At 36.4% G+C, this 24,975-nt stretch overlaps 2 protein-coding genes across 2 annotated transcripts in view; both read right to left on the bottom strand.

The window, feature by feature from the left end:
- Positions 1–13,431: 13,431 nt before the first annotated feature.
- Positions 13,432–15,409, bottom strand: LOC142343866 (uncharacterized). Its single transcript, XM_075395238.1, has one exon. The coding sequence runs from the start codon at positions 14,892–14,894 to the stop codon at positions 13,656–13,658; it is 1,239 nt and encodes a 412-aa protein (XP_075251353.1). The 5' UTR covers positions 14,895–15,409; the 3' UTR covers positions 13,432–13,655.
- Positions 15,410–23,687: 8,278 nt separating this feature from the next.
- Positions 23,688–24,975, bottom strand: part of LOC142344381 (uncharacterized) — a 43,991-nt gene continuing 42,703 nt past the window's right edge. The window contains exon 7 of the mRNA XM_075395985.1: positions 23,688–24,151. Within this exon, the coding sequence (XP_075252100.1) occupies positions 23,906–24,151 (246 nt within the window). The 3' untranslated portion in view covers positions 23,688–23,905. The remainder of the gene's footprint in view (positions 24,152–24,975) is intronic.

Raw genomic sequence — 24,975 nt, 5'->3', positions numbered from 1 at the left:
AGAGAGGTCGAATATAGGTATGATGAAAACGACAACGAAGAAAAGAATGAGGAAAGTGAGAACACAAACAACGTATATGAGGACGTAAGGATGAAAAAGGCATGAACGAGGAAGAGGAAAAGGACGAGGAAGATATAGACAAAGAAGACATGTATGAGGAGAATGAGAACGAAAAGGAAAACGACGCGGAAGAGCAGGAAAAATAAGACACGTCTGGGGACTCACTGTTTCCGATATGTCCAGATTGTGGAGGTAACTGTGGACGAGAATCCGTTGTCTTCGGGCAAACGTCGGACGATAAAAACTCAACGCAGAAGAAAGAGAAAGGCGACCGGAAAATGTGAACACACCCTCTTGCTATGTGTTGTAGACTGTCTCGAACACTTCCAGGAAGAAGTTTTCATTTAAATCAAGAGGTGTACGAAAGTCCTTGCAGTTTAATACATTTGGTGAAAACAAAGAAAATGTTCCGCCAGAATCATCTCTGAACGGACTTGCTAGCACTTACCCAATGCAGGCTCGAATTCAATGGTCCCAACCATCATTTCCCACTGCAACTTACTATGTATCCATCTGAGAATTCAGAAACCGAACTTGAGCACCGTCACTGATGCACCGAAAAAGAAACCCAGAGTGTTTCAAAGAGCACAAAACGTTGTACAGAATAGACTATTTACTAGACATATGGAAAGCGACGGACGAAGCGAACTCAAGTCCCTTGAAAAAAGTTCAAAAGAGAACTTAGTAGGGCCGATTACACAATCTGTCTCGGATTTTTTCATAACTTGATGTTATTTAATTCAATCTCATTATGTGAGAAGTATTTGTTTTGTAACAATTAATTATAAAACAGATGCAAAAAATCTCATCAACATACTATCATTAATATTGTACTCCTACAAGTTGTTATACAATACATAAGCAAAATAAAAAATAAACCACAAGTATCAGAATTTTGAAGTTTACATGACACGAGTTCGTTCACTGAGTGCGGAAACTGTCGAAGAAGATGGCAGTAACAGGAGATCGGTTTGCCGAGTGAATCTGCAAAATATAACAATATTTTTTGTTAGCCAGTAACATCCAGTGAGTGCCCGTAGAAGTTTAAACATCGGAATTGACAATACAAAATATCCAGAGGAATAAAATAGGGAAGACTGTCAGCAGGACAACATCCCATAAAATTGAAGTTCAATGCACTGAAGTTGTTAACAATTTTTTCCCGTTGATATTTATCCATATTTTGTCATTTGACCACTGTTGTTTACCAAAATTAATGACAATTTGACAACAGTAACCAGAACTTCGACTGTTTCCTTGAGATTTTCTGTTAAATATAAGTCGAGTCGTATTCCTAGATCGGGGTAATATAACTCAACTTTGATTCCTGCATCGATGTTAAATCGAAAAACAATAAATAACGATCTTCATATTCAACTAATTTAACATTTGGTCCATCATCTTTGAATTTTAGAGCTCCTATCGTGGTAACAAATGGTAACGCGGTAATTTACCCGAACTAACCTAACTTCTCGCAATCCACATTTTTGAAAATGAAATGGGTTTTCTTTTCTGTTCCCAGTGAACGCAATGTTTTCATTCATCACGATACCAAAAGATAGAATTGGAGCATGGTTAAAAACATTCTCATGAATAAACAGGATTTCACCCACAGGAATAATAAACATTTCCAGTATTTGTTTGAAGTAATTGTACCGTACAGGCTCAGAGAGCAGATGTGATTTAATACTTTTAACGATTCCTTCATCAACTGCAATTTGTCTGGTGAAAAATGATGCCTCGACAATTTTTGCAAGTGCATCGCCTGTTTCGTTTATAAGATAAAAGTCAGGGTGGGAACGAAGTAATTTTTTTTCTGACATTAACGTTTGGTAGTAATAGTCGATCAGAGGTAAAACATCCGCTTGAAGACTCCCATAACAAACAATATTGTTTTGAAGACCAGTATCTTTTCTGGATACAAACGCATAGTCGGCTACATCTCCAAGCTTTGTTTCATATACATAACCCTGAAAGGTAAAAACGGAATCTTTGGTACACTTAGTACCAGAAAACGCATTTGAGAAAAACAATTTATGTGCGTAAAGTCCGTTCGATGTGTAAAACTGCTCGTTGTTGAAATAAACCTCACTGTTAGAAAACGAATGCATGTAATCATTCAGCAAGTAAACGTGGTCCGTATCTACTATAGCATCATTGTTCCCTTCAACTAATCGGAATATGATTGATAAATAGGTATCATGCAGATCAAGGAATATGTTCTGTCGGTTTCGATTTGAAAATCGATACTTGCTTTATTAAGTGAATTGCTTGGAAAGATTTGTTCAAGATTTGACAAAATTGGTTCCAAAACTGGGACTTTTTGAAAAAAATCAAGGGAACCGTGTGTTGCTTTTGGAGGAATTCCATCAATTATTCTGGAAGGTTTCGAAAAAAACTCGATCACTGTTCTTTTGGGATGTTTTTCTTTTAATGACCTTCTGTTTGGATTTCTTGCGTGTTCTGCTGGTTTTTCGCCTTTTGATTTTAGTTCCTTTTTCTGGTCAATTGTTACTTGTACTCCGATTTTTGCCTCCCCCTAATTACTTCTTTAAGGTGTTGGAAGCAGATTTTTTGAGTGCCTTTTTCACTGATGTTCTTCCAGCAACAACTTCTCCAATGTGGTACGGATGATTCCACAAAGTCACGTCCAAATTTTTTTTTTTACAATTATTGGAGAAGTGGTAAAAATTACCTTCCCAGCAAAAGCTCCAAAACCTCTTTCACTTTGTCTTGGTACTCCACTAAAAAAGGAGTAGATTCATATCCGACCCTTTTTCTGAACAGTAAACTGACTCGAGTCAAACCAACAGTTACGAAAGGAATTAATTTTCCGGTTTAGGTACGAAGCTCTATTCTTATTGAGTGGATTGAGTTTCTCAGCAAACGTCGAAATTGCAGGTTATCGAAGGAACTATTACTTATGAGTTTTGTAACGGGTATTCGGTCACGAGACATTCTTTGCTCGAAAGAAAAGCAGCGGAGAACAGGCGCTTTTGTACCTCCAATGACTGCTTATTCAACAATGTCAGTGAAAACCATTACCGAACGGATTTTCAAGATATCGATAGGATATAGGCTGTGATGTGGTCCGATACCCTTAAGCCAAACATTTGAAGGGAATCTAAGTATTGCATACAGTTCAGGACTAAAAATCCAAAAATGTAAAACTTTACTTGGCAAAGAAATATTAACTTTCCGAGATACTTAATTGAGACTCCATTTCTGACCTACTTTTTCTGTCGACCGATTTTTCTTAAGCGAATTGTTTATGCTGGTGAGTATTTCATCGATGGACATATAATTAGAAAAAGCTGCCAACGTGCGTTCTGGGTAAACATTTGTAGATGCTAAAGACAGCAACTCAATGATAAAACTATCCAGTCCTAAATATCCTTTTGCGCTCTTGTTCATAGCATATTCCTTAAAGGCTACCGTCCGTTGAGTTTTTAATTATATAGGATACTACAGGCTTCCCCGTAGACACCTTTTCAATTTGATAAATGTTGTGCGTAAATTGTGGTTTGTACCCTTAGGGAAATTGTAGTCTTCGATTGCTAAGCGGACTTTGTTTCCGCTCTTCAGTTTAGGTTTTGGGACTTTTCGATCTTTCACTGCTGTGTACAGGACTTGTAGGTAATGTTCATTATTGATGTCTTTAGGTTTGACTCCAATGCTTCTGTTTACCCTACTGTTCATTGTTGATAAAGTCCCGGAGAGCTGGTAAATATTTTTGTTTCAAAATCTTCAAGAAAGCGATAAATAAATTTTTTCAATGTACGAATATCTCTCTCAGCTAACAATGCCTTCATTTCAGTATGAATGCTTTACACAACTATACTGGCATCTTCGCAAAAGTTTCTGAAGACTGCAAGAAATTCTTTGCCACTATGAATCCATAACTTTTCCGGAGACGTCAATTGATCACCACTCGAGCAAAATCTGATGAAACATGCTTTTTTACTTTCAGCGTTTTGTTCCGCATTGATCCTACTAATAGAAATTGTAAAAAAAACATCAACAACAATAATTAAATACTTAGCTGAAGAGTTTGCATGAGTATCCGATTGTTTCGACTGAAGAAAGCTGTTTAATTCTTTTTTTTGTAGACCCACTTTGCTCTTTTAAGTTTTGAATAAATCCATAAGCTGCCTCTTGACTCCGGTAGAGTTTTGCTAGCTTTATCCTCTCAGGAGCTGAAAGATATCCATCCTTCTCGCTTTTGCCTGACATTTTTGTTCGTTATTAATGATGAGGTTAGACCTAAAACCCTTCAAAATTCTTTCATGAAGCGGAGAAATAGTTCTTTGGGACCGAGCAGTATTCATAAAAACAATTATTTTAATTTCGGTGTCCAAATTTTTTACAATAACTGTTTGCTTGTTCGAAAATTTGATTTATGGTGAGTTGAGAATCGAATCCAAGATTTCATTTTTGTAGAAGTCTTTCCCATGTTGATTTCTAAAGAATGTTTGGTACGGGGGTAATTTCCTAGTGTCACTTACTTACCTTGCTGTTCATTCTCGTCTGGATTGAGCATATTCTTTGTGTTGTGAAAGTCTTCGCTGTCAGGCTTAACGAAATATCTTAACAGGTTTTCTGGCTGTTTTGTGGACGCTGTAATTTTCTGTAGTTGGTTCCAAAGATATTAAGAAATAAGAACAAACTTTGTTTCGTCTCCACCCATTTATTTAAATTCCGTTCCAAATTTTCCGAGAACTAGATTAGGCAAAATCTTAAGAACTTGCAGACCATTCTATAAGGCTGGAAGAAATCGTCTCTCCCCGACAAGAATTCTCTTTGACAGGATTTTTTTTGTATCGCTACTTCGTATTTCTTCAAGTGAACTCTGCGAACTTGTTGAAACTCTCCCTAAATGAGGTTAGAACATCACTCACATAAAAATCTAATGAATTCCTTGAACAATGCTGGAGGACCATTTTCTGGAGATTTGGTTTGAATTCTTTTAAGAGCAAGTAGTTCTGTTTGCTTATCACCAATGAAAGTAGTACGAGCTATACTGTTCGGTACGATGTTCTTAGCAGGAAATGATGTGCTTTCAGTACTATCTCAGTCTGGAGTTTTAGGGTCGAGATCAACCATCAAATGACCGTACGGTTGATTAGTTGCATGATTGTACCACTGAACCAATTGATCACCGAGTCCTAAATGTCTCGCTAAAACTTTTATCTGTTGTACGTCTCTGGGTGATTTGCAAAAGATTGTGTGTAATCTGGAGCTCAGCATCTCTCGTTTATACAGCTCAGTTTTCTTTGTCTTCCAGCTGTTGCAAGTTTTTCAAGTTTTGTTTTAGATATTTCTTCGAATGAGTCCTCAAAAAATAAGCCAATTGCATCCATCGGTTGGTAAAGAATTAACCATCTCGAAATCAACATTATTGATAAATTCGATGTTAGGGATTTGTGAAGTCATTCCATTGTAAAGCGATTGAAAATGTTGATAAAAGTAGAACATTTCATCAAAGGGGGGAAGAATGTACCATTCAGAAGCATCTGGTATATTAGAAAACTTTAACCTGATCCGCTATGACCCAGCATAATCAAAAAATTACACGATTGAGTTGATATACGATTGAGTTGATATCACTAAGTTAAAAAGTGCTTAAGAGTTTAAAAGGTGGCAAGCAGCAGACTACAAGCTGTTTTTTGTAACCACGGACCACTTTTGTCATTAAACGACCTGTGTCCCTAAAAGCGCACACATACGTTGTTTTCTCAAATCTCCCTTGCGATAAAACAACTATGTGAGAAGTTCACTCACGAGTTGTGCAGATATGTAAAATCTCAAGTCGTTCACTAATCATCTCGTCAAAGTTTTTGCTGCTGATTCACTGCCACTCAACTCCTATGCTCTCAGGCATCTCCGAACTTAGGTGAAAAAGTTCGGACCACTATGGTTATTCAGCGTTTTCGCTCGAGTTAGGTAAGGATTAACTTGTTCGAACTGTATTAGGTACTAACGAAACTCCGGTAAGGGCTGACAATTTCATTTCTCAATTTAGCGAATTCGACGAGAAAGCTTATACGTCAATGCAGATCCATACGCTAAAACGAGTAGAGAATCTGCTATTGCAAATGAAAAAATCTCTGCCATTCAGAGCAAATCCATCGCAACAATATTTTTTACTTGAAAGTCCTTCACGTACCCCAAGAAAAATCGTTCCAATAGTTTTGCTACATCGATTTCTGGGAAATTTGCAAAATTGCAACAACAGTTCTCAAAGAATTATTTGATTCCTCATTTTTAAAAATAAATCGGTGTGCCTGGTGAATTAGCCATCATAGGTGTAAAAGAGTTTAATTAGAAGTAAGTGCTTTTTAGAACAAAGTGAAGGAGCATACCTCGCGAGTACGAAAAGGGAAACCTTTGACCGAAAATTAATCATGGATTTCAATTTCAACTTTCTTGTGCTTTTTTAAAGCAAAAAATTGTGTCAATTTTTTGAAAAAATTGGTAAGGTTTTCACAAACAAATGGTCACGGTTCTGTCTCCAGCTCCATTTTGAAGCAAAAGCAAAGCTATTACCTCTTGTTTTCTTGAAAATGCCGCAGATTATCAGGCACAAGTCTTCAGTGTTGCAGCGTCTATCAGAAAAGGGCAAAATCACAGTACAACGTTCCATGTTTCATGCTAAATGGCCCTGCGTTGACCAGCTCAGCATAAGTCAAAACTCACCTGAGACTTTCCAACAAATTTCGCCATAATTAACATCCATCTATTCACTTTCGACTTCTTAACGAAAGTCTTTAAGCTATCTTTAGATGTTTCAAAGAACAAAGGAGCACGCTATTCTTGTGATCGGCGACTCGACTTACACCGCTTTACGACGAAACAATTAAGCGATAGAAAGTTGTCGAGTTAGATACGTGTTGTCGAGTTAGATTAATTAAAACTCTACCGGGACCGGATGTGAGGTCAGAAATTATACACTGAAACTAATGTGATCTTGAAGAGCCATTTATGCTGAAGTCAATTTTCTGGGATGACATTTCGAAAGAGTAATTCGACGAAACACAGGAGGCTACCAATTTGTAGAATCAGGCCAGTTGGACTTACTACGTGGTTTATACCAAGCCAGTGAAGCCTGAAAATCTTGGTTTTTAAAACTGCTTTAAATTGGTCTTTATGAAAAACCAAGGTTGAAAACCTTAAACTCCTGTATTAACTTCAACAAGGTATCACTTTGTGTTTACGTTCCGATGATTGTTACTTCAAGCTCATTTTTGTTTTGTTATGTTATCAAGGCTTCAAGCTTTACTTTGCATTCAAGGCAAACAACTTTTGTAAACAATTATTTCGAACTCAAGCTTTTATATCACAACTGCCAAGAAACAATTTTTACGAGTTCCGCTAAAATAACACAAACTTAACAAATAAAAATATTAGTTAACAAGTACAAAAAACCGCAGCTCCAACATCAAACAAGCAGTTTTTAAGTTTTCTATAGAAAGTTTAGGTTCAAAAGTGAGCTGTGTAAAGTTTCCTTGAGTTGTCTCAGTGGCTGGTTGCGAGTGAATATAGGCCACGCAAGAGATAAGCTTCTAGTCCCAAATTGATATCCTTTTACTGTATTTTTGCGTAGCCTGTCGGGGTGATGCGAACCACGAAAAATTTTCACTGACTTCATTATCTTTATTGTACCAACACAAAAACAATCGTTGGTCTACGTTGTCCAGAAACAATTCCGTCTCAGTTGTTCTGGTTCGCTTATTCGTGAATTTTAATAAAAAGAAGTCCTTTCTTTAAAAAAATCAGACCAACTAGTCGTCGAAACCTCACAACACTTAACGTAACAGTTGTTTTATTTAAGTGGGTTCAATTGCAAAAGCAATCGTTGGCCTAGGCTTTCTAGAAAAAACTTCGTCTAGTTCTAGATCCCTTATTTTCGAAAATTTTTGAAACTTCTATTTTCAATCGAGGAAATCTGACAACAATCAATATAGGAGTCGCCTAATCTATGTCGGTTCTACTTCAAAAGCAAACGTTGTTCTAGAGTGTCCAGAAAAAAGTTGGTCTTTCATCGTTCTGGTTCGCATATTGGCAAATTTTATAATACGTCTTTCAAAATCACACAATTTAGTGTTATAAATCGAACAGAAAGTAACCTAGCACTTGCTTTATTTACGTGGGTTTTAATCACAAACAATCGTTGGTCTAGGTTGTCTGGAAAAAAGTGCTTCTCTAGTTCTTCTGAGAAAAAAGCAGCTGTATTATCTTATACTATCACTCTCAGTTTAAGTTCTGATGACTGTTATTTCAAGCTGTTTTGCTATGTTATCGAGGCTTTAAGCTTTAATTTGCATTTAAGAAATAGGTCTTGCAAACAATGACTGCGAATTTCAGCTTTTCAAATCACAACTGACGAAAATGAATCGTTAATAAAATTAGCAGTTAACAAGTACAAAAAACCGCAGCTCCAACATCAAACTGATGTTTATTAACCGTGTATTTGCGTAGCCTGCCAGTGTGACGAGAACTAAGAGATAGTTTCACCAATTGCCTCATCAATTGCTTTTTTTAACTAATCAAAAAAAATAATTAATATTACCTATTCTGCAACAACTTACGAATTGTACGCTTGTCGAAAGTTTTAAGTAGTAATTGATCATTGGGCCATAAAATGATTATAATCCTTGAATGAACTCGATGGCTTGGTAGCAAGCTGGATCGAAAACCTAAGTTTATTTGACTACGACATTACAAAATGACCGCAACAAATACAAGCAGATGCATTTTCACGTGTGACAGATAACACATATATTAAATCCGCAGTGAGATCAGAGACGCCAATGGAAATTGAGGCTCCCTTTTCAGGAATGCTAATACACATGAATACAATTAAACTTAGGTAAAAGTCAGTAGTTGGATAGTCTCCAAAATCAGCCTCGCAGGTCGAATTTAGAGAACCGACAGAATTGATAGCTTATTGGCATTAATTTGAGTCCTTAACTGATTCTAGGCATTTTCTTTGCAGGCCCAATAATTAAGTCTGCGATGCTTTCGTTGATGTAAGGACAAACCGGTTCGGCTTGACGGAGTTATTTAGTGACAAAGGTGTCCAATTAACTTCAAAACCCATATATAGCGGGGAATGCAGCCGACATACTCCACACCTTATCACACAAGAAGAGACGCTTCAAGTTCAGTACATCAATAGAACACTAGAGGACAGTTTGACTAGATGACAGTATTGTGAAGAAAATCATACTCAGCGCTCTGAAATATTGCAAGGAATAATGCTGGTATACAGTTTAACCATTCATGAATCAACTGGACCTACACCTAATAGAGTAACAATCGGGCAAGAAATGTGATTGCCCATTGAGCCTCCACGAATCATCTATCCAACCTCGACGGATTTTTGAACTCCCAAGAAATTTAAATCAATTCAAGACAAATCGGATAAATTTGTATATGTTCGCTCAAAATGTGCTGTGGAGCACCGTAGACAAAAACTGATTGTCGAAAAAGAGCAAGATCCCTCCTAAAATAGCGAAAAAGAGCAAGATCTCTCCCGATATTGCGTTGGTACACACCACCTGTGAAACCAGGTCAAACGTCGGAGCCAATGCACTGGTCCTTATTTTATCAAGAAAGCTAGCGGTTTAAATTTCATCGTGCAAAAATCAAATGCTAAAAATTTCAATGTGCACTATGATGGCATCAAATAGAATAACGATAGTTTTATGGAGAAACGTATTTCAAATCCACAAAAAACATCTCTGAGTGAGATGGATGCAGTTTCTAAAAAGAAACCCAAGCAATCTACAAAAGAAAAAGTTGAATTACAGGCAGACAATAATGACTTGCTTTTGTTTGAATGAACCTCACGCTACGCCTAATCAAATTCAACAATCACAACCACTTAACTATAATAGAGTTCAACCACGTAGACAAACAACTGAAATGAAAACGTCAACAAGATTTTATTTTTTGATGCTTAGGGCACGAATATACATCTCTTATGCGGTGATTCTTGCAAGCTCTCTGTCAGAATCAGGAACACTGTCCAGATACGGTATTTTCGACAATATTTTCTTTGATGCATTCTGGCAGTTGACCATTTGATAGATAAGCTATCGAAAAGAAAAGCTAGGTGGGTTAGTATTACATGACCGAGAAGTAAGTATTCACTTGAGTTTTTGTGTACAGGGCGTCGCGCAGTCGCGACGATTGCTTATTCAGCCAAATAGGATGGAACCTACAATGCTGAAGAATCAAGCTTGATTTCTACTTGTCGAAATGAAATTTGGACTTGTCGTGGAATTCGGCGAACCAGGAGTTCGCGCCCCAGTATTTTTCATTCCAAATTTAAGTTGAAAAAGAATTGTTTCATTTTCAATGGACGACAATTGAAAGCTGGACAGCAATTGAAAGCTGAAACTTCTCCAATTTGCCACAAAACTCTAAAGAGGCGGTTCAAAAATTGGCTATCAATTGGCTGATTACGTGGAATCGAAAACAAGCACTTCAAGATTTGGCAATAATTACTGGAGAAATAGTGGGAAATTTCATTCAATGGAACAGCAACGCCGTGGTTTCTGGTGATGAAAGATGACATAAAACAAAAAACATTGTGCATGTTCCTGGCTCAGATTTCATTCATGACTGACATATCGGGCCCACATTAACGGACAATGGAAAGAAGTCCAACTCTTTTTATTCAAAGAAGGACAGTGTTGTCCTCAGAGGATGCAGAGAAGACGAAAACATTTGCTAAGCACCTACCGAAGGTTCAAAATCAATAGTGTTATATGCAGTACTCAATGCTACTCTAAATGTCTGTTCTTGGACTCAAGCCAACAACCTACACGAAATCGTCTTTTCTTATTGAGCAAATTAAAAAAAAACAGTGGACTTTCATAAAGAGTGAACGCTCATCTTTGAAGACAGAGAATATTTAATTTATCAAACAAGAAATATGTAAAACGAGACAAATGATATTGAACCGTTTAAAATCATTGGCTTCTAACGTGGGCAATCCAAATTTGTTCCTAGGAACAACTATGGCAGGATTTTATGTGGAAGAAGCTAACACAGTTTTATATGTACATAAATGTGTTAAAGTAGACGTAAAAATAGCCGTCTTTCCCTGCTGCACTGAGAAGTTTCTTGTAGATATGGACAACACAACAAACTATATTCATGAATAAGATCACCCAGATAGATTATCCCAATTATAACCTAAAATGTTGTGCTCCCATTGCACCTTAAATATATAAAACTGCTGAGGGCATTTAAATGCACCAAGAAGTGATCATTCTGTCTCTCCGAATCAGGAATCTCTTTCGGTCACTTGGAGTTTGCTAATAAACTTCCTTCTCTGCAAACGTCAGATTTTTTGCGTACAAAAGCCTACGGCGGAGGCTGGTAACAACGTTTATTTAGAGGCTGGTAACAAACATTCGCATGCTGACCTAAGCCACTTCATTCCGAACTTGAAACTTTAGCAGCAGGATCTTGGTATTGGGCTGAAAAGGGAACGGTGCTGACACTGTTTGCAATACTGGGTGTATTCTCAAACTGTCTCAAAACTTTTTTTCCGTTCAGCTGTTAGTGTACGGGTTTTCGCTGCGTACTGTCGTTTCGCTCATGAATGCTCTCGCTCCGTTTTTAAGGACCATGGATGCTGATCTCTACACGATCCCGTTAGCGGACAAAAAACTACAAGAAGCGGTACCTCCACGAATAGTGAGAATTAGTCTATCCCTCAGAACCGATAGTGCCTGTCCAATTTGAAACCAAAACGATCCAATTTTTTCAAAGTTGCCATCTTCAAAAATAACAATAACAACAACATTAACAACCAACCTCGCATGAAGATTCTCAAAAATCCGTTAAGTGCCAACGATCGAGTATCACTATTTAGCCCTATTTACAAATTCAGTTAGTTATTCCTAATCTATGTCACTATATGTGTAGAGATAGCAGAAAAAAATCTTGTCTCTGTGCTAACTCTTCCAAATCTCACTAACATCGAAAACTCTAGGAAAGGGACCCTGTCTTGGCCTTCTTCACTTGCAGGTTCAAAAAACTGCTATGGCCTCGTCATTCTCAAAAGAAAAGCTGAAACATTAGCGAAGTGTGTGTATATCATTTCTCGAAAAAGGTGAAAATCAATGTACACAAAAAAGTCCGATAAAAGGGAAGGAAGAATTCCGGGAGAAACTCGAAGTGTAATTGTTTTCAAATTAACAACTCGAGCACACTTACTCAGGCAGAAGAATCTTGGCCGAAGAACATCTAAGTGCTTACAAGAAATTGATTCATAATCCGGAATCAGACATCACCAAAAGCTGGTACTCTTGAAATTGGATGCATTTATGACTTCCAAACACGCTGTTTTCTGAACAGGGGGAAAAAGTGAAGGACAGAGTCTTCGCTGATTTACAAAGATCAACTCAAGAGCTGTGATCGGCTGAAGAGACGGAAGGAACCCCAATTGAGATTAAAAGCTTGGAAGCCGATATCATTAACAAGGATGAAAAAATCTGTCCAACAGAGTATACCGCAGAAGAGGGGAAAAACAATGCAAAATTACATGAAAGACGAGAACGAAGGAGCAGAGAAACCTAGGAACAAAAATGAGAGAAAAGGACTGAAATAGGGCAAGACATGAGTCGTCGAGCAGTAACTGTGTCAATAACAAAGGGCAGTTATAAATGCTCCAAACAGAAAAAAATGACACTAGCTACTCCGGGGTAATTCCTGCGGAAAAGCTTAAGTCAACTTCAAAAAAAACAACGAAGGAGGCTTGCGTACAACCAATCGATGAGGTCGTGCACCGACAAGAACTAAACAATGACCAAATCAAAAATCAATAGAATTTGGTACCCTTAAACCAAATCCTTTAATTTTCTTTTAAAACAGTTTGTATTGTTAATCTAATTGAGTATCCCAGTTAAAATTACAAAAACTTATGTACAATTGAATATGAATTTACGAGCTCTTCTGCACATGAACATGCTCTGTCTGGGAAGTGAGGTGTATCAACCCGAGATTCGGGTGAGTCATATTTGTTCAGTTTGCTTCTTTTTACTTTTTTAAGCTTTATTGATTGGTAGTTACTGCTCGTTCTTATTAGTTCAATGATTTAATCAATTGGACTTTGGTAACACATTGCTGAAATATTTCGCGGCCGAAAAACTTTCAATATGAATTGTAGGCAAAAATTTGCATCGTTGTTCTGATTTCAAATTTAGAATTCAGCCGGTGCTTAAAATTCAATTATTTGCTTTCGATTCTTTGCTTTGAGCGAAAACTTAGATAAAACAATGTAAGTGATCTAACTGTTCTCCTTAGTAAAAATTAAGATTTTTCTGGTAACCCTATTTAACAAAACCAGTCCGATCTCACGCAGATAAAATGTTAGGTTTTAAATAATAGTAACGGGTAGGGTTGGTAGAAGTTGACATACTTTTAGCTCAGCGAAAAACGTGCCAATAATCATTAGGTTTGATAAGTCGCGATATACTATAGTAATAGTAGTAAAATTAGTAATAGTAATAGTATATAGTGAGAGATATGCAAATTTAATATGAGAGAAAGCACCTGAGAATATAAGGAATGGCAGCTCAAACTAAGGCAACAGAAACCCACAGGTTGTTATTCGCATCAAGGAAATTTCCAACACTACTATCAAACAAACGACACCATGCAACACTATTGTTGGTTTCGTTCACTCCCTTCGCCTTTCCATCAAGGATCAGGGAAGTTAGCCAGAGATCATCCAAGTTCTTCTTGTGTCGGAGCAACTTCACGACAAGTTTTACATTTTCGCACCCACTGTGGCTAAAAACGTTAAGGCATCGGAAATATCGGAGAAACATTGTCATTACCAGATGATTTGTAGAACTCGCAGTTTTGACCAGCCCGATTCTGAATATATGACCAAATAAATACAGAGGTTCGCACCATATTACTTCGTCGCGGTTCCAATTTCGAGGATTGCTGAAGTTCAGCCGCATTTCACTTCGGTACAAAATTTGGACATTTGGCGACTTTGTGGAAAACAATTTTGAGGTAAGATCTGGAACCCACGATAGCGAAGTTTCAGTCTGTGTATTTTTCGTCGACGGAATTTGGGTCACAGTTGGAAGTTTTGAATCAAAGTTTATCAAAGTATCGATTACGTCCGAATCACAAACTCCAGTTCCTTGCATCACTTTTTCAAGCTGAGGTAAATTATCGACAATAAGATTAAATTCCGCTTTCTTGATTGCTAATGCATCTCGTTCCCCTTCCAAAATTGATATTACATGGTACATTTGAGCAAGCTTTGTTGTCATCTGATTTAAAATATCGGTCGTTTTTTCTCCGAACTCAGTTTGAATCGCAACAAAATCTCCGTACTTTTTCTTCACCGATTCTCGGATGTACTTTTTGTAACTTTGCACTGAATGCTTATCATGAATATCTTCTAAGCAATCTTCACAAACGCGCTTTGAGCACGATTTGCACCAGAAAGACGTCAGATTCCGGCACCCTTCATCACATTCGGGGGGACAGAATTCCTGGACCGTTTTCGGCCGTACAACCGGTTCGTTTTCCGTCTCATTTCTCGCCTGGTACCTCTCGATAAAATCACGAATCCCAAACAGAGGTTTCAAATCGCTCAGCTGAATTTTGTGAGTTTTATTGCACAAGGCGCAGATTATTGACTTGGCTCTTTGCATGGAGTTGAGACATGGTTTTGGAGGTCCACAGAAGGAATGTCCACAAGGCAGAACTCGAGGATCCGATAGAGTTTCGGCACATATTGAACAGTCTAACACGTCGACAGGTTGGGATGTGGAAACAGAGGAAGATGCCATGTTCTACTATGCATTTCTTACCTGTCACAAGTTTTCTCAAATTATTGATCAAGAAATTTGTATAGTGCCCGAGCAATTAAAAAGAACGTTAACTTAGTTAGAGCATGTTGATGTTACTCAAATAGCAAAGATACGCATTATCGATATGCATGGAAAAAATTTTTCACGTCAGCTTTTTTTTTTAATAATTCTACCTTTCAACCAATATTGTATTGTTAAATACTCTGTATGATTATGCTGATATATATGAGATCAATACAAACCAGCTATTAGACATCAATCAATAATTGAAAAATAAAGTTCACGAGATGAAGATTTAGAAGTTATGATAAAAAGGTAACATCTTTTAACAAAGGTGAACTAAGATCTGGTGTTCATATGCCATTTTGTTTAAAAACTGAGAATCGTTAAATTTTTTTCTTTTGACATTTATGTTTAACCACATGGCTATAATTTAATTAACTTTTTTTTCAAAAAATGAAGGGCTCAGTCAGCCATTAACGATCTGGGGATTGTCTAGTATACAGTGAGGTGAAACAATAATAAATTTAAACTTGTAGCTTAAGTCTTTAGGTTCGATGATTGGGCACGACTTCTGTGTGACTTAGCCCATGATTTCTGCAAAGATAATACAGCTCCAGATGAATGGCTCTTGACAATATTAGAACAGTAGTTGTTCAGCCAGAAAAAACAGCGAAAAGCTATTGTAGTTAACTTCTCACAGACGTACTTTCAAACTCTGTTAACTTCATTGATTTTTCTGATCTTATCGGCACGGACGGTTCTAATCAAACTATCAAAAAGGATTGTTGACGAATTACGCCGTCGAAAAACGTAAAAACAAGGAAACTACACGTTAAAAAACGAGCAAAACTTTTCATGTGTTGCCACAGGCAGGCTTAAACTCTTCTAAGCTCTATCAGCATTACAGATAAGATACAAACTCAAACCAATTAAACAAACATAGCAGGCAGATTGCAGGAAAATAGCCGCAATAGCTTTGTAGATCTGCAGTCTCAAAACAATGAGTAAACAAAGACAGAACAAAGAAATTACTCTTTTCAGTGAAGGCTGAGATGTTATATTTTGATTAAGAATCTGCATTAGTTTTTGCTGCTGCTATTAGCTGCTCTCAAATAAAATTCATTTAGAGTGACACACATTCACTTGACCTTACCTCTTTGAATTGAAGTAAACAAAAGTCAAAGTCAAACAGGAAATCATTTTTGAGAGTGAGGTAAGTCGCGTGTGAACAAAAATTTAATCACGCGAATGAACAAAAAACAGAGTGAAAAATGACGTTACGCATGCAATACAGTTTAAATTGCATGAACGAATGAACAAAAAGCAGATTCGAAGTGGTTGTGACGTCATACAGTCGTAACAAAAATTATAACGACGAAATAAAAACATAGCAGGACGTACAATTCCTGACGTACAAAAAACTAGACCTAGAACGGACTATGGATGAATTGGAAAAACCATTTCTATAAAATAAGATTAAAAAACAGAAAATCAATGTCAAAATGCCGCTAGGGAGAACAAAACAACACTAGCGAGAATGTAAATTTGATTCTAACAAAAAACAAGGCCTAGAATTAACTATGAATGGATTGGGAAAACCATTTAGAAAAAAATCCGATCCAGTAAATTGAAAACACAGTAAAAACCAAAGTGAAATTGCCGCATGTGAACTAAATGAACTTGCATCCCGGAATAGATTCACATTTGATTGCAAAATATCAAGCTGATAAACGGCAAGAGCTTGAAAATTAAACTGTTGAAAAAAGATAGACAGGCCACTTTAAAGCAAATTTCAGAGTTAGCATTTCTAACTAGGTGATAAAAATATGTTTCTAAGAATTCAAAACATTGAACTTTTCAGAAAGTGTTTAATCGCACACAAAAAGAATTTCCGCGACAAACAAAATATGAAACTCAACGCTTACACAAGGAATCGTGGGAAAAGTAATCAATGAATTAGAGCACAGCTGAATAAATACCAAGCAGACCTGAGAATTTTTGAGATAGAAGATCTACTCATCACCAGGCCGGACAATTAGATTTTCTAAGAAACAGAGAAACTAATAGAAATTTTTAACACATGTTCAAAAGAAAGCAGCTTGAAAATGGTTAGATTCAGATTCAAATTATTCAACAATGTATCAAAATACAGATTTACCTAGAAACTATCAGATAAATTTTTTAAACAATCTCCATAATTTTTTTTTTAAAAAATAAGATCCAGATTCTGGCATTTTGCGATGAACTTACTAAATTGACCGTCTGTAAAAGCATTATGCACTGCTGCAAAAAGTCAGCTAAAGGCAAGCTCTTTAAAAAAAGATAGTCCTGTTAATGCAAGTATGAGCAATAACCAGTTGAGAGGCTTTATCATCACCTACGAACAGATTATCATTTTAAGCACCGTGTTTCGACTGGGCATTTGTAGTACCGAAAAGCCACAACTCGAATCTACTATTTCTAGGCGCTTTGCTTAAACTAAATTTTGCATGTGCCTGCTTTTCGTACCAGTGGGTTAAAATTTACAGCGCATAAATTTTGTCTACTTTCTCAGCAAGTTGCAAGACTCTTCGCAAAAGTTAAAAAGGAGAAAGCAAAACATGAATTTGGGGCTAGTCTCACACATCCCGATCAAGCTTTGGCGGGTTATTTGCACTATTTAAATAGGCGTATTTACTTCATATATTTGCCACCCATAACCAAACAACGCTCAATAGAATCTTCAATTACTGAGCATTTTTGCCTGCCCCTCTAACCCTGTCAACAGGCTATGGGCCCTGAAACCCCACCATGTGATAGAAAAAGAAAAACCAATTTCCAAAGTTTGATAGGTTGTCTTAACAATTTAGCTTTATCAAGTAGACCTGGTATTTGTTTACATGCTAATACTCTAGGTTCGTTTGTTGAAACTCCCGGAGAGGCTCATTGGCAAACAGTCAAACGTGTTCTCGGATACTTAAGTGGAACGACTTTAACCTTTAGGGATTCAATTCAGGTTAAGTGAGCCGCCTGGACCAACTTTTGTGGATAATCAGGCTTGTATAGCTCTAAGTAAGCACCAAGTTCTGCGCATCAGGGAAAAACTAAACATTTCGCTACAAAACGGCGCTTTGTGAGAACTGGTATATAATCAGAAACTTGAACTGGCGCATTTGACAACAGAAAACAAGCCAGCAGACATTCTGACTAAATCGCTTGTAATAAGAAAACATAGTTGGCAGATTGCCAGAAAAGAGCCGCAATAGCCTTGTAGATCTGCAGTCTAAAAAAACTGTAAAAGATAGACACAAAAATTACTCTTTTCATTAAAGGATAAGATGTTATAATTTGATTATGAATCTGTATGAGTTATTGTTGCCTCTATTATCTGCTCTCAAATAAGCTTCATTTAGAGTGACACACACACAATCAATTGACAGATCTCTTTGAATTAAAGTGAAGAAAAGTCAATTTCAATGTGAGGAAGTCATTTTTGAGAGTGAGGCAAGTCACGTGTGACCAAAAACTTTATCACGCCAATGAACACAACAATTCCCACCAATAAGCGGACGTTAAGCACGCACGCACTTCAGTTGAAATTGCATGAACGAATGAAAAAAAAGCAGATTTGAAGTTGTGAAGTCATATAGTCGTACAAAAATCTTGACAACGAAATAAAAAAAAACATAGCAGGACAAGTCCTGACGCACAGTTTAAAGAATTTTCATTGACTTACAAAAAAACTAGACCTAGAACGGACTATGAGTGAATTGGGAAAAACATTTCTAAGAAGTCAGATAAAAAAACAGAAAATCAATGTCAAAATGCCGCTAGTGAAAACATAACTCCAATAGCGAAAAATGTAAAGTTGATTCATACAAAACACTAGGCCTAGAATTAACTATGAATGGATTGGGAAAACCGTTTAGAAAAAATCAGATCCAAAAAATTGAAAACAGTAAAAACCAAAGTGAAATAGCCGCATGTGAACAAAAAACCACTAGCGAGAAAGCGAATGTTTGTTCACTGTTTTCTCACTCTACTTTAAAATTAGAGCAAAAAAATTTCACGCCGCAAAACCACTCGCTTTTCGCTCCATTTTCTGTTTCGGCGTGATCGAAATCACTACCCCAATTTGACATCAAAAATCATGAAAATGTCGGAACAGATCTTAAAAAAAAGACAGTGCCCCAATACAATTCAAATTCTTCGAATTGTATAAAACCAAAAGACGGCCAATAATAGCCCCAGCTATCGCTGTGCGGCTATTAAACATAGATATTTTCGAACAAACTAGCTCGAAAGGAGGGGTTTCAGCAAGACTAGCAAAAGTTAAAAGTGAGAACTAAGAAAACAAATGAACTTCGAGCTAAATTCAACATATCCAGATCAAGCTTTGTCGGGTAATTTGCTCTTTTTGTATAAGCTGATTTACTACATATTTTTTCCACCCATTATCAAACAACACTGATTTGAATCTTCAACTTCTGCGTATTTCTGTCTGGCCTTCTGACCCTGTCAATAACTCCAACCCTCATATCATCCCATTGTCGATAAACAAAATACATCTACCACGGTGCAGTGCATTCAGTTGAAGATTTCCTGATGTATGTCTGACTTAAGTTTAACGCTTTGCGAGACAGTATCCAAACCATCTAAGAGTTTCAATAAAAAATATTTCAGAAACCGAAGACTAATGACACCTGCTATCCAGAGCAGCTTAATTCGATAAATTAAAGGCGGCATTTTTGAAACAAACCTGTTTTAAATTAAATTGGCTCCCTTGTTATGGAATCATCAACAGAAGTTCAGATAGAACACTTGCTAAAACTAGTTCAGTGTACACAGTCTGCTGAAAAAAACTTTTGAAAGTTCAGAAGAATTTATTCCTGCCAATAACATTTACGAAAAGGCTGCTAACGCTAAGTACATATTAAGCAACAAAAGAGCTAATGAATGCTGGCTCAGCAAGAGCTCTGACTTGTATAGTATATATAAATCTATTTTCACAAAACTCTCAACTCGTAAAGGTAGAACTGTTGAAAAGAAAGAGAAACAGCTCAGCTGTTCTCGTTCACAATATCAGCGACAATTTAGATAGATGAGAAAAGTATTTATACTTTTGGCAGCCAACCATTTTACAGAATATAGTAATTATAAGCAAACTTGCATCACAAAAGTAATAAGGCAAATCCCTCGAAAGAAATGATAACCTACACTAAAAAAACAATTTACTGCATTCGATCATGGAAGGCAAGATTTGAAATGAAACTCATATCGTAACTGTTCCCCCCACCCTCACGGGTAAAATATTACAATCTTATAATTAACAATTTTACACCTACGAACAGTATATATATATAAATTATTACGGATGGCCCAACCTCTGATTAGCTCAAACAACTCATCTTTTGCATAAAAACACTGAAAAACTTGCTAAAACTTTTGTTCACAGTGAAAAGGGGAGAGAGGGCAGTTACGACATATCTAATGTTAAGCACAACACGAAAAAAAATCTAGCAAATATCGTATCTTGAAACTTAAAACAGATTCTAGGGACCCAAAAAACAACCTCACCAAAACCACGATTGCGACTTTATATCTAGGGATATGAACGATGACATTGCGAATTTTGGACTGTTCAAGCTTGAGATCTTGTCGATAAGCAACATCGGATCAGGAAAATTATGATCCAATTTAGCATCAGTTTACGCTAGGCATTCCTCTGCAACTTCTACTGTTGCGCTAGTGGCACTACACTGCTTGTTGTATCTCTGTCTCGCTTCTTCGGCCTCGTCCACTTCGTGCGCATTTCCTGCAGTCCCATTAGATGCAATGATAGTCTCTAATTTGATTGGAGGAAGTTCCTGTCTGACGTCATCAGATTCGTCATGGCAGTCGCCATGTTTTACTCGTTTGAATATCATGTTGAGGAGTTGATTGGCGGCCCATGTGAAGAGAGCGGTTACTACTGAGAGGGCTGCACTGAGAATAAGAGCATTTCGAAGGTTGGCGTCCATAGTGGGAGTTTAAATCTGTTTCTGGCTCTGATAGAGCTCCGGTAACTTTAATTAATAGTAGAAGATAAGGTACCCAACGGGCAACACAGTTGCTATTGGAATCTGAAAAAGTTGAGCAAAAACTGAAAGTTTTCCAATATTAGATCAGAAAAAAAAATTAAATTAGTATTAAATGAAGTTGCTTATCTTGGCAAACTAAATCCCACAATCATATATCGTAAATGTCATCGTTCAATCTATATCATGCGAATAACAATAAATTCAACACAAATTCGAAATAACGACTATGAAGCTGCCATTAATTACGAGAATAGTGAGAAATAGTCACTACAACCCATTGAAACAATAAATTATGTCTAAAGAGAAAAGAACCCCAAATGCAAGCTGCAGTAAAATTTACTTCATAAGAAACACGTCAGTTCAAAAACTATTATAAGATATTCAGAAATCTAGAAAACAAATGCTCCAAGCTAAATTTAACTTGAATGTCAAATATATAACAAAACATCATTTCAAGTAATAATCTCGAAAGCGGTGAAAACAACTTCACGGTAATTATTCTCTGGATGACCTGCTGCCTAGCACCCATCATCATAATCTGATTTTTTTTTCGAAGGTCGGTATACTACTGTTCCATGAGAAGATAAAGGAATTATCATTAATAATAACAAGGAGGCTCGGTTACGATCAGAACTCGATGTCCATATATTAAAAAAAACTCAATAACAAAATGAAAATGGAATGAGGTAAAACCTGAACTACACAAAGTAACCAGTAATAGATAATATATGAGACTCGGTAACAGGTGGGCAAAGACGAGCAAAAATGGCAAAGTTCAAAAGTACGCTTCCAATTTTGAAAACAACCAAATACGAATTGATTAAAACCAGTACGTATCAACTGGGCCCATTTAGAAGGTTATTTACAAGTCATAGGAGGCAATTGAGATCTGTTATTATCCGTAATGTCAGACGACTACAATAAGAACGGCAAAAACGTACAAAAAAAATTAACAAGAAAGCAGTGCCGCAAACGTTAAAACCATAAGCTATTCATGATCATGAAAAACATTAAAAATCTTCAATTGCGCATTTTTTTAACAGCAACTGTGACAGCTCATAAGTACGATAATGTGGCAAGGGATAAAAAAACAGCAATGGCGGAAATATCCAAAAACCACACTTTTCTCATGGAAATAATTTATCGAAACCACAGTGTTGAAGCCATTAAAACTTTAAGCCATTGAAAACCATTAATAACCTCAAATTGACAAACCGGGGTTTGACTTTTTTTGCTTGGTTCTCGATTTTAAATGTGTCCTCTTTGTATAGATTCTGTGCGAAAAAGACAAAGAACAACAAATATAGACAAATACGGAAAACATACAAAATTTCTTATGAAAACTTATTTCTAAGCTCTAAAGATATAAGTCAAAACATAACCAAAAGCAAAAATATGTTTGGAGCAACAGAGTTTTCTCTGAAGACAAATTTAGATTTATTTAGCCTCATTGTTTATAAATAGGATCCGTCATTAATTCAGCATTGACTTGGAATTATCATAGAGTTTAACATAAAAAATGCAAAAATATTTGGAAGAAGACCACGCCCAAATGTAATCGGAATAGTTATTGATTATAAGAATACAAGATGAGTCCAAACTTAGCCCTGAATTTGCTGCGCGTCCATAAAAAGCACTTAATAGTTCCATCTGTAAGCAAACTAAAATAGATCAATTAGAAAAGACCAAAAATGACGAAATTTCAATAAACCAAAAATAAATAATGCATTTTGTATAATTCGAGTTAATTTTACGAAAATTGGGCAAAATTTTAATTCCAGAAAACTCCAATAGGAAGCAAAAGTACAACTAGCTCTTTTCTAAATTTCAAAGTTTGTGACAGCAGATGTTCCTGGTGTGTAGATGCTCTGTACTTCTGGCATATTTAAGTGCAGATGCTCTGTACTTCTGGCATATTTAAACAAAGCAGGATATAAAGGCTTATTTGAAGCCATATTTAATTTAAAAGTCTGAAATTCAATAAAATTAGCAAAAATACCAAACAGAAGACTCGGATAAAACCAATCGGCAAGCCTCCTCTATCCTTAAAAGTAAAACCAATAGCATTTTTATCAAAAATTCTAAAATTATTTTTAGCAAAATTTGCGAAACTTTGGTCAAAATACGTGACTAAAAACAATGGCATTTCGTCTACTATTCACGAAAACTTTAAATTACAATAACTCTCTGTAGAAAAAAATCTTTTTAATTCTCTACGCTGAACGAGCTTTCTAATGATATCACTCACAACTCTACGATGAATATATCGATCGGCCAAAATTGACTGAACAAAAAACTCATTTGTGTATATAGTTCCTCCCCCCACAAGTATTAGACAATTGGCAATTAAGACCAATTAGAACAAAGCTCAAATACCAGACAACAAAAATTGAGCTGCATCGGCTTATCCCGTTTCCATTTAATATTTCATTTTTTGATATTGATTTTGTTCCATAACCGACTAACGTCGCACAAATCGCTCTGGGGAGGCTTCGGACTTAGCTTACTTAGTGATGTATAACATAACTCGTGGGCTTCAAATAATACAATTAAAGCTTATTGCATACCACTACAAATAATTGAAAAAAACTAAATTCGTCGAACTTTTCTGCCTTTTAATGACAAATTGTCGACACTAACTTCAAGGCGAAGGGCGAAATAGGTTAACTCACAGTCATTACTTCTGTGCCCTTTGAGTGGAAAGAAAAGATTCCTTTAAAATATTTTGATTTTGACATGATTTCAGCTAAACGCAAAATCTAAAATGTACAAGGAACTTCACAAAATTATTTTTGTACAAACAAAAGCAGATATGTACAATTGTAAATTTAAATTGATGAACTAGCACCAGCTGTTCGCACTAATATATCCAAAACTATCTAACAATTTCAACTGAGATGAAATGATGCTGCAATGGGGTCAAGATCTTTACGTGATCTTAATGAAAAGATAGAGATAGAGCTCTTTGGATGTCAGAAGTGACAACTTTTTCCGTTTGAAATCCGTTGGTTTCTTGTACAACTCACAAATTACTTCTTGTTTCTTCTCAGTTGTTGATATTTCATCGCTTTCCAGCATAGCCCAGCATTTTACGCTATGAAGTTGTTTTTCTTTTTTGAAGTGCTTCAGTTCCAAGAAGATAGCCCAGTTTGCAGGAAGGGCCTCAAGATGTTTCTGCAAACAGAAACCGTACATGTTTTAATCAGATGAAAGCATCAATTATCACGTTACTTAAATAAAAGCAATCAAACTTCGAGCACAATGATCAATTTTATTCACAAAAGCACACCAAAAGAAAAGGCTTAAATCAATTAGCTGTACCGGTATATTCTGGATCGTGAGAAAGTAAAATATCGACCTATACTATAGAGAGGACACAGCAAATTTCTCAAAGATTCGAGCTCAGGACTGTAGTGGTCCAGTACAAAAACATAGCCGGCAAATTAACGTCAAATAACCGCCGTTGACACACATGGGGATTGGAACAGAAAAAATCAACATTAGAAAATGACAGAAATTTTTCAGGTTTCAAAAATGTGTTCTAATTTTCAGAGCAGTTCCAGTAGGATTCTAAATTAATACTTATTTCAACTTCTAAACTGAAGCCTTTTCAGCTTAATACTAATTCAACCTAGCAATCGCTCTACTGAACTTTGATAACCTAATGCACCATGACCGGGCTTCATCCGGTTTCTTTTGATTTTGCTCTTTTGACCATTACGGTATTCCCTATAATACGTAGTTCTATGAAAGAAACTGAAATCCATTCAGTTGAAACAGCGTGTGAGGTAAGTCAAAAGTCAAACGTGAAAGTCGCGACTTATGTTAAACGAAAATGATCGAAAGGTAACACGAATAAAAAAGTCCAGAATAACAATCCAAATAATTGAATTGAAAACTTAAAACAGCTGGAGCTGACCAGCAGACAATTTGAACAGTGCCTGCCGATCAGACAAATATGGTTTTATAAATTACATGAAATAGAGAAAAACAAAATT

Source organism: Convolutriloba macropyga, chromosome 8, assembly GCF_964194025.1.
Source record: "Convolutriloba macropyga chromosome 8, txConMacr16.3, whole genome shotgun sequence".
Taxonomy (NCBI): domain Eukaryota; kingdom Metazoa; phylum Xenacoelomorpha; order Acoela; family Convolutidae; genus Convolutriloba; species Convolutriloba macropyga.
This window is presented reverse-complemented; position numbering and strand designations above follow the sequence as displayed.

Excerpts from the sequence above, each read along its gene's own strand:
- LOC142343866 (XM_075395238.1), bottom strand. The coding sequence starts at position 14,894 with ATGGCATCTTCCTCTGTTTCCACATCCCAACCTGTCGACGTGTTAGAC.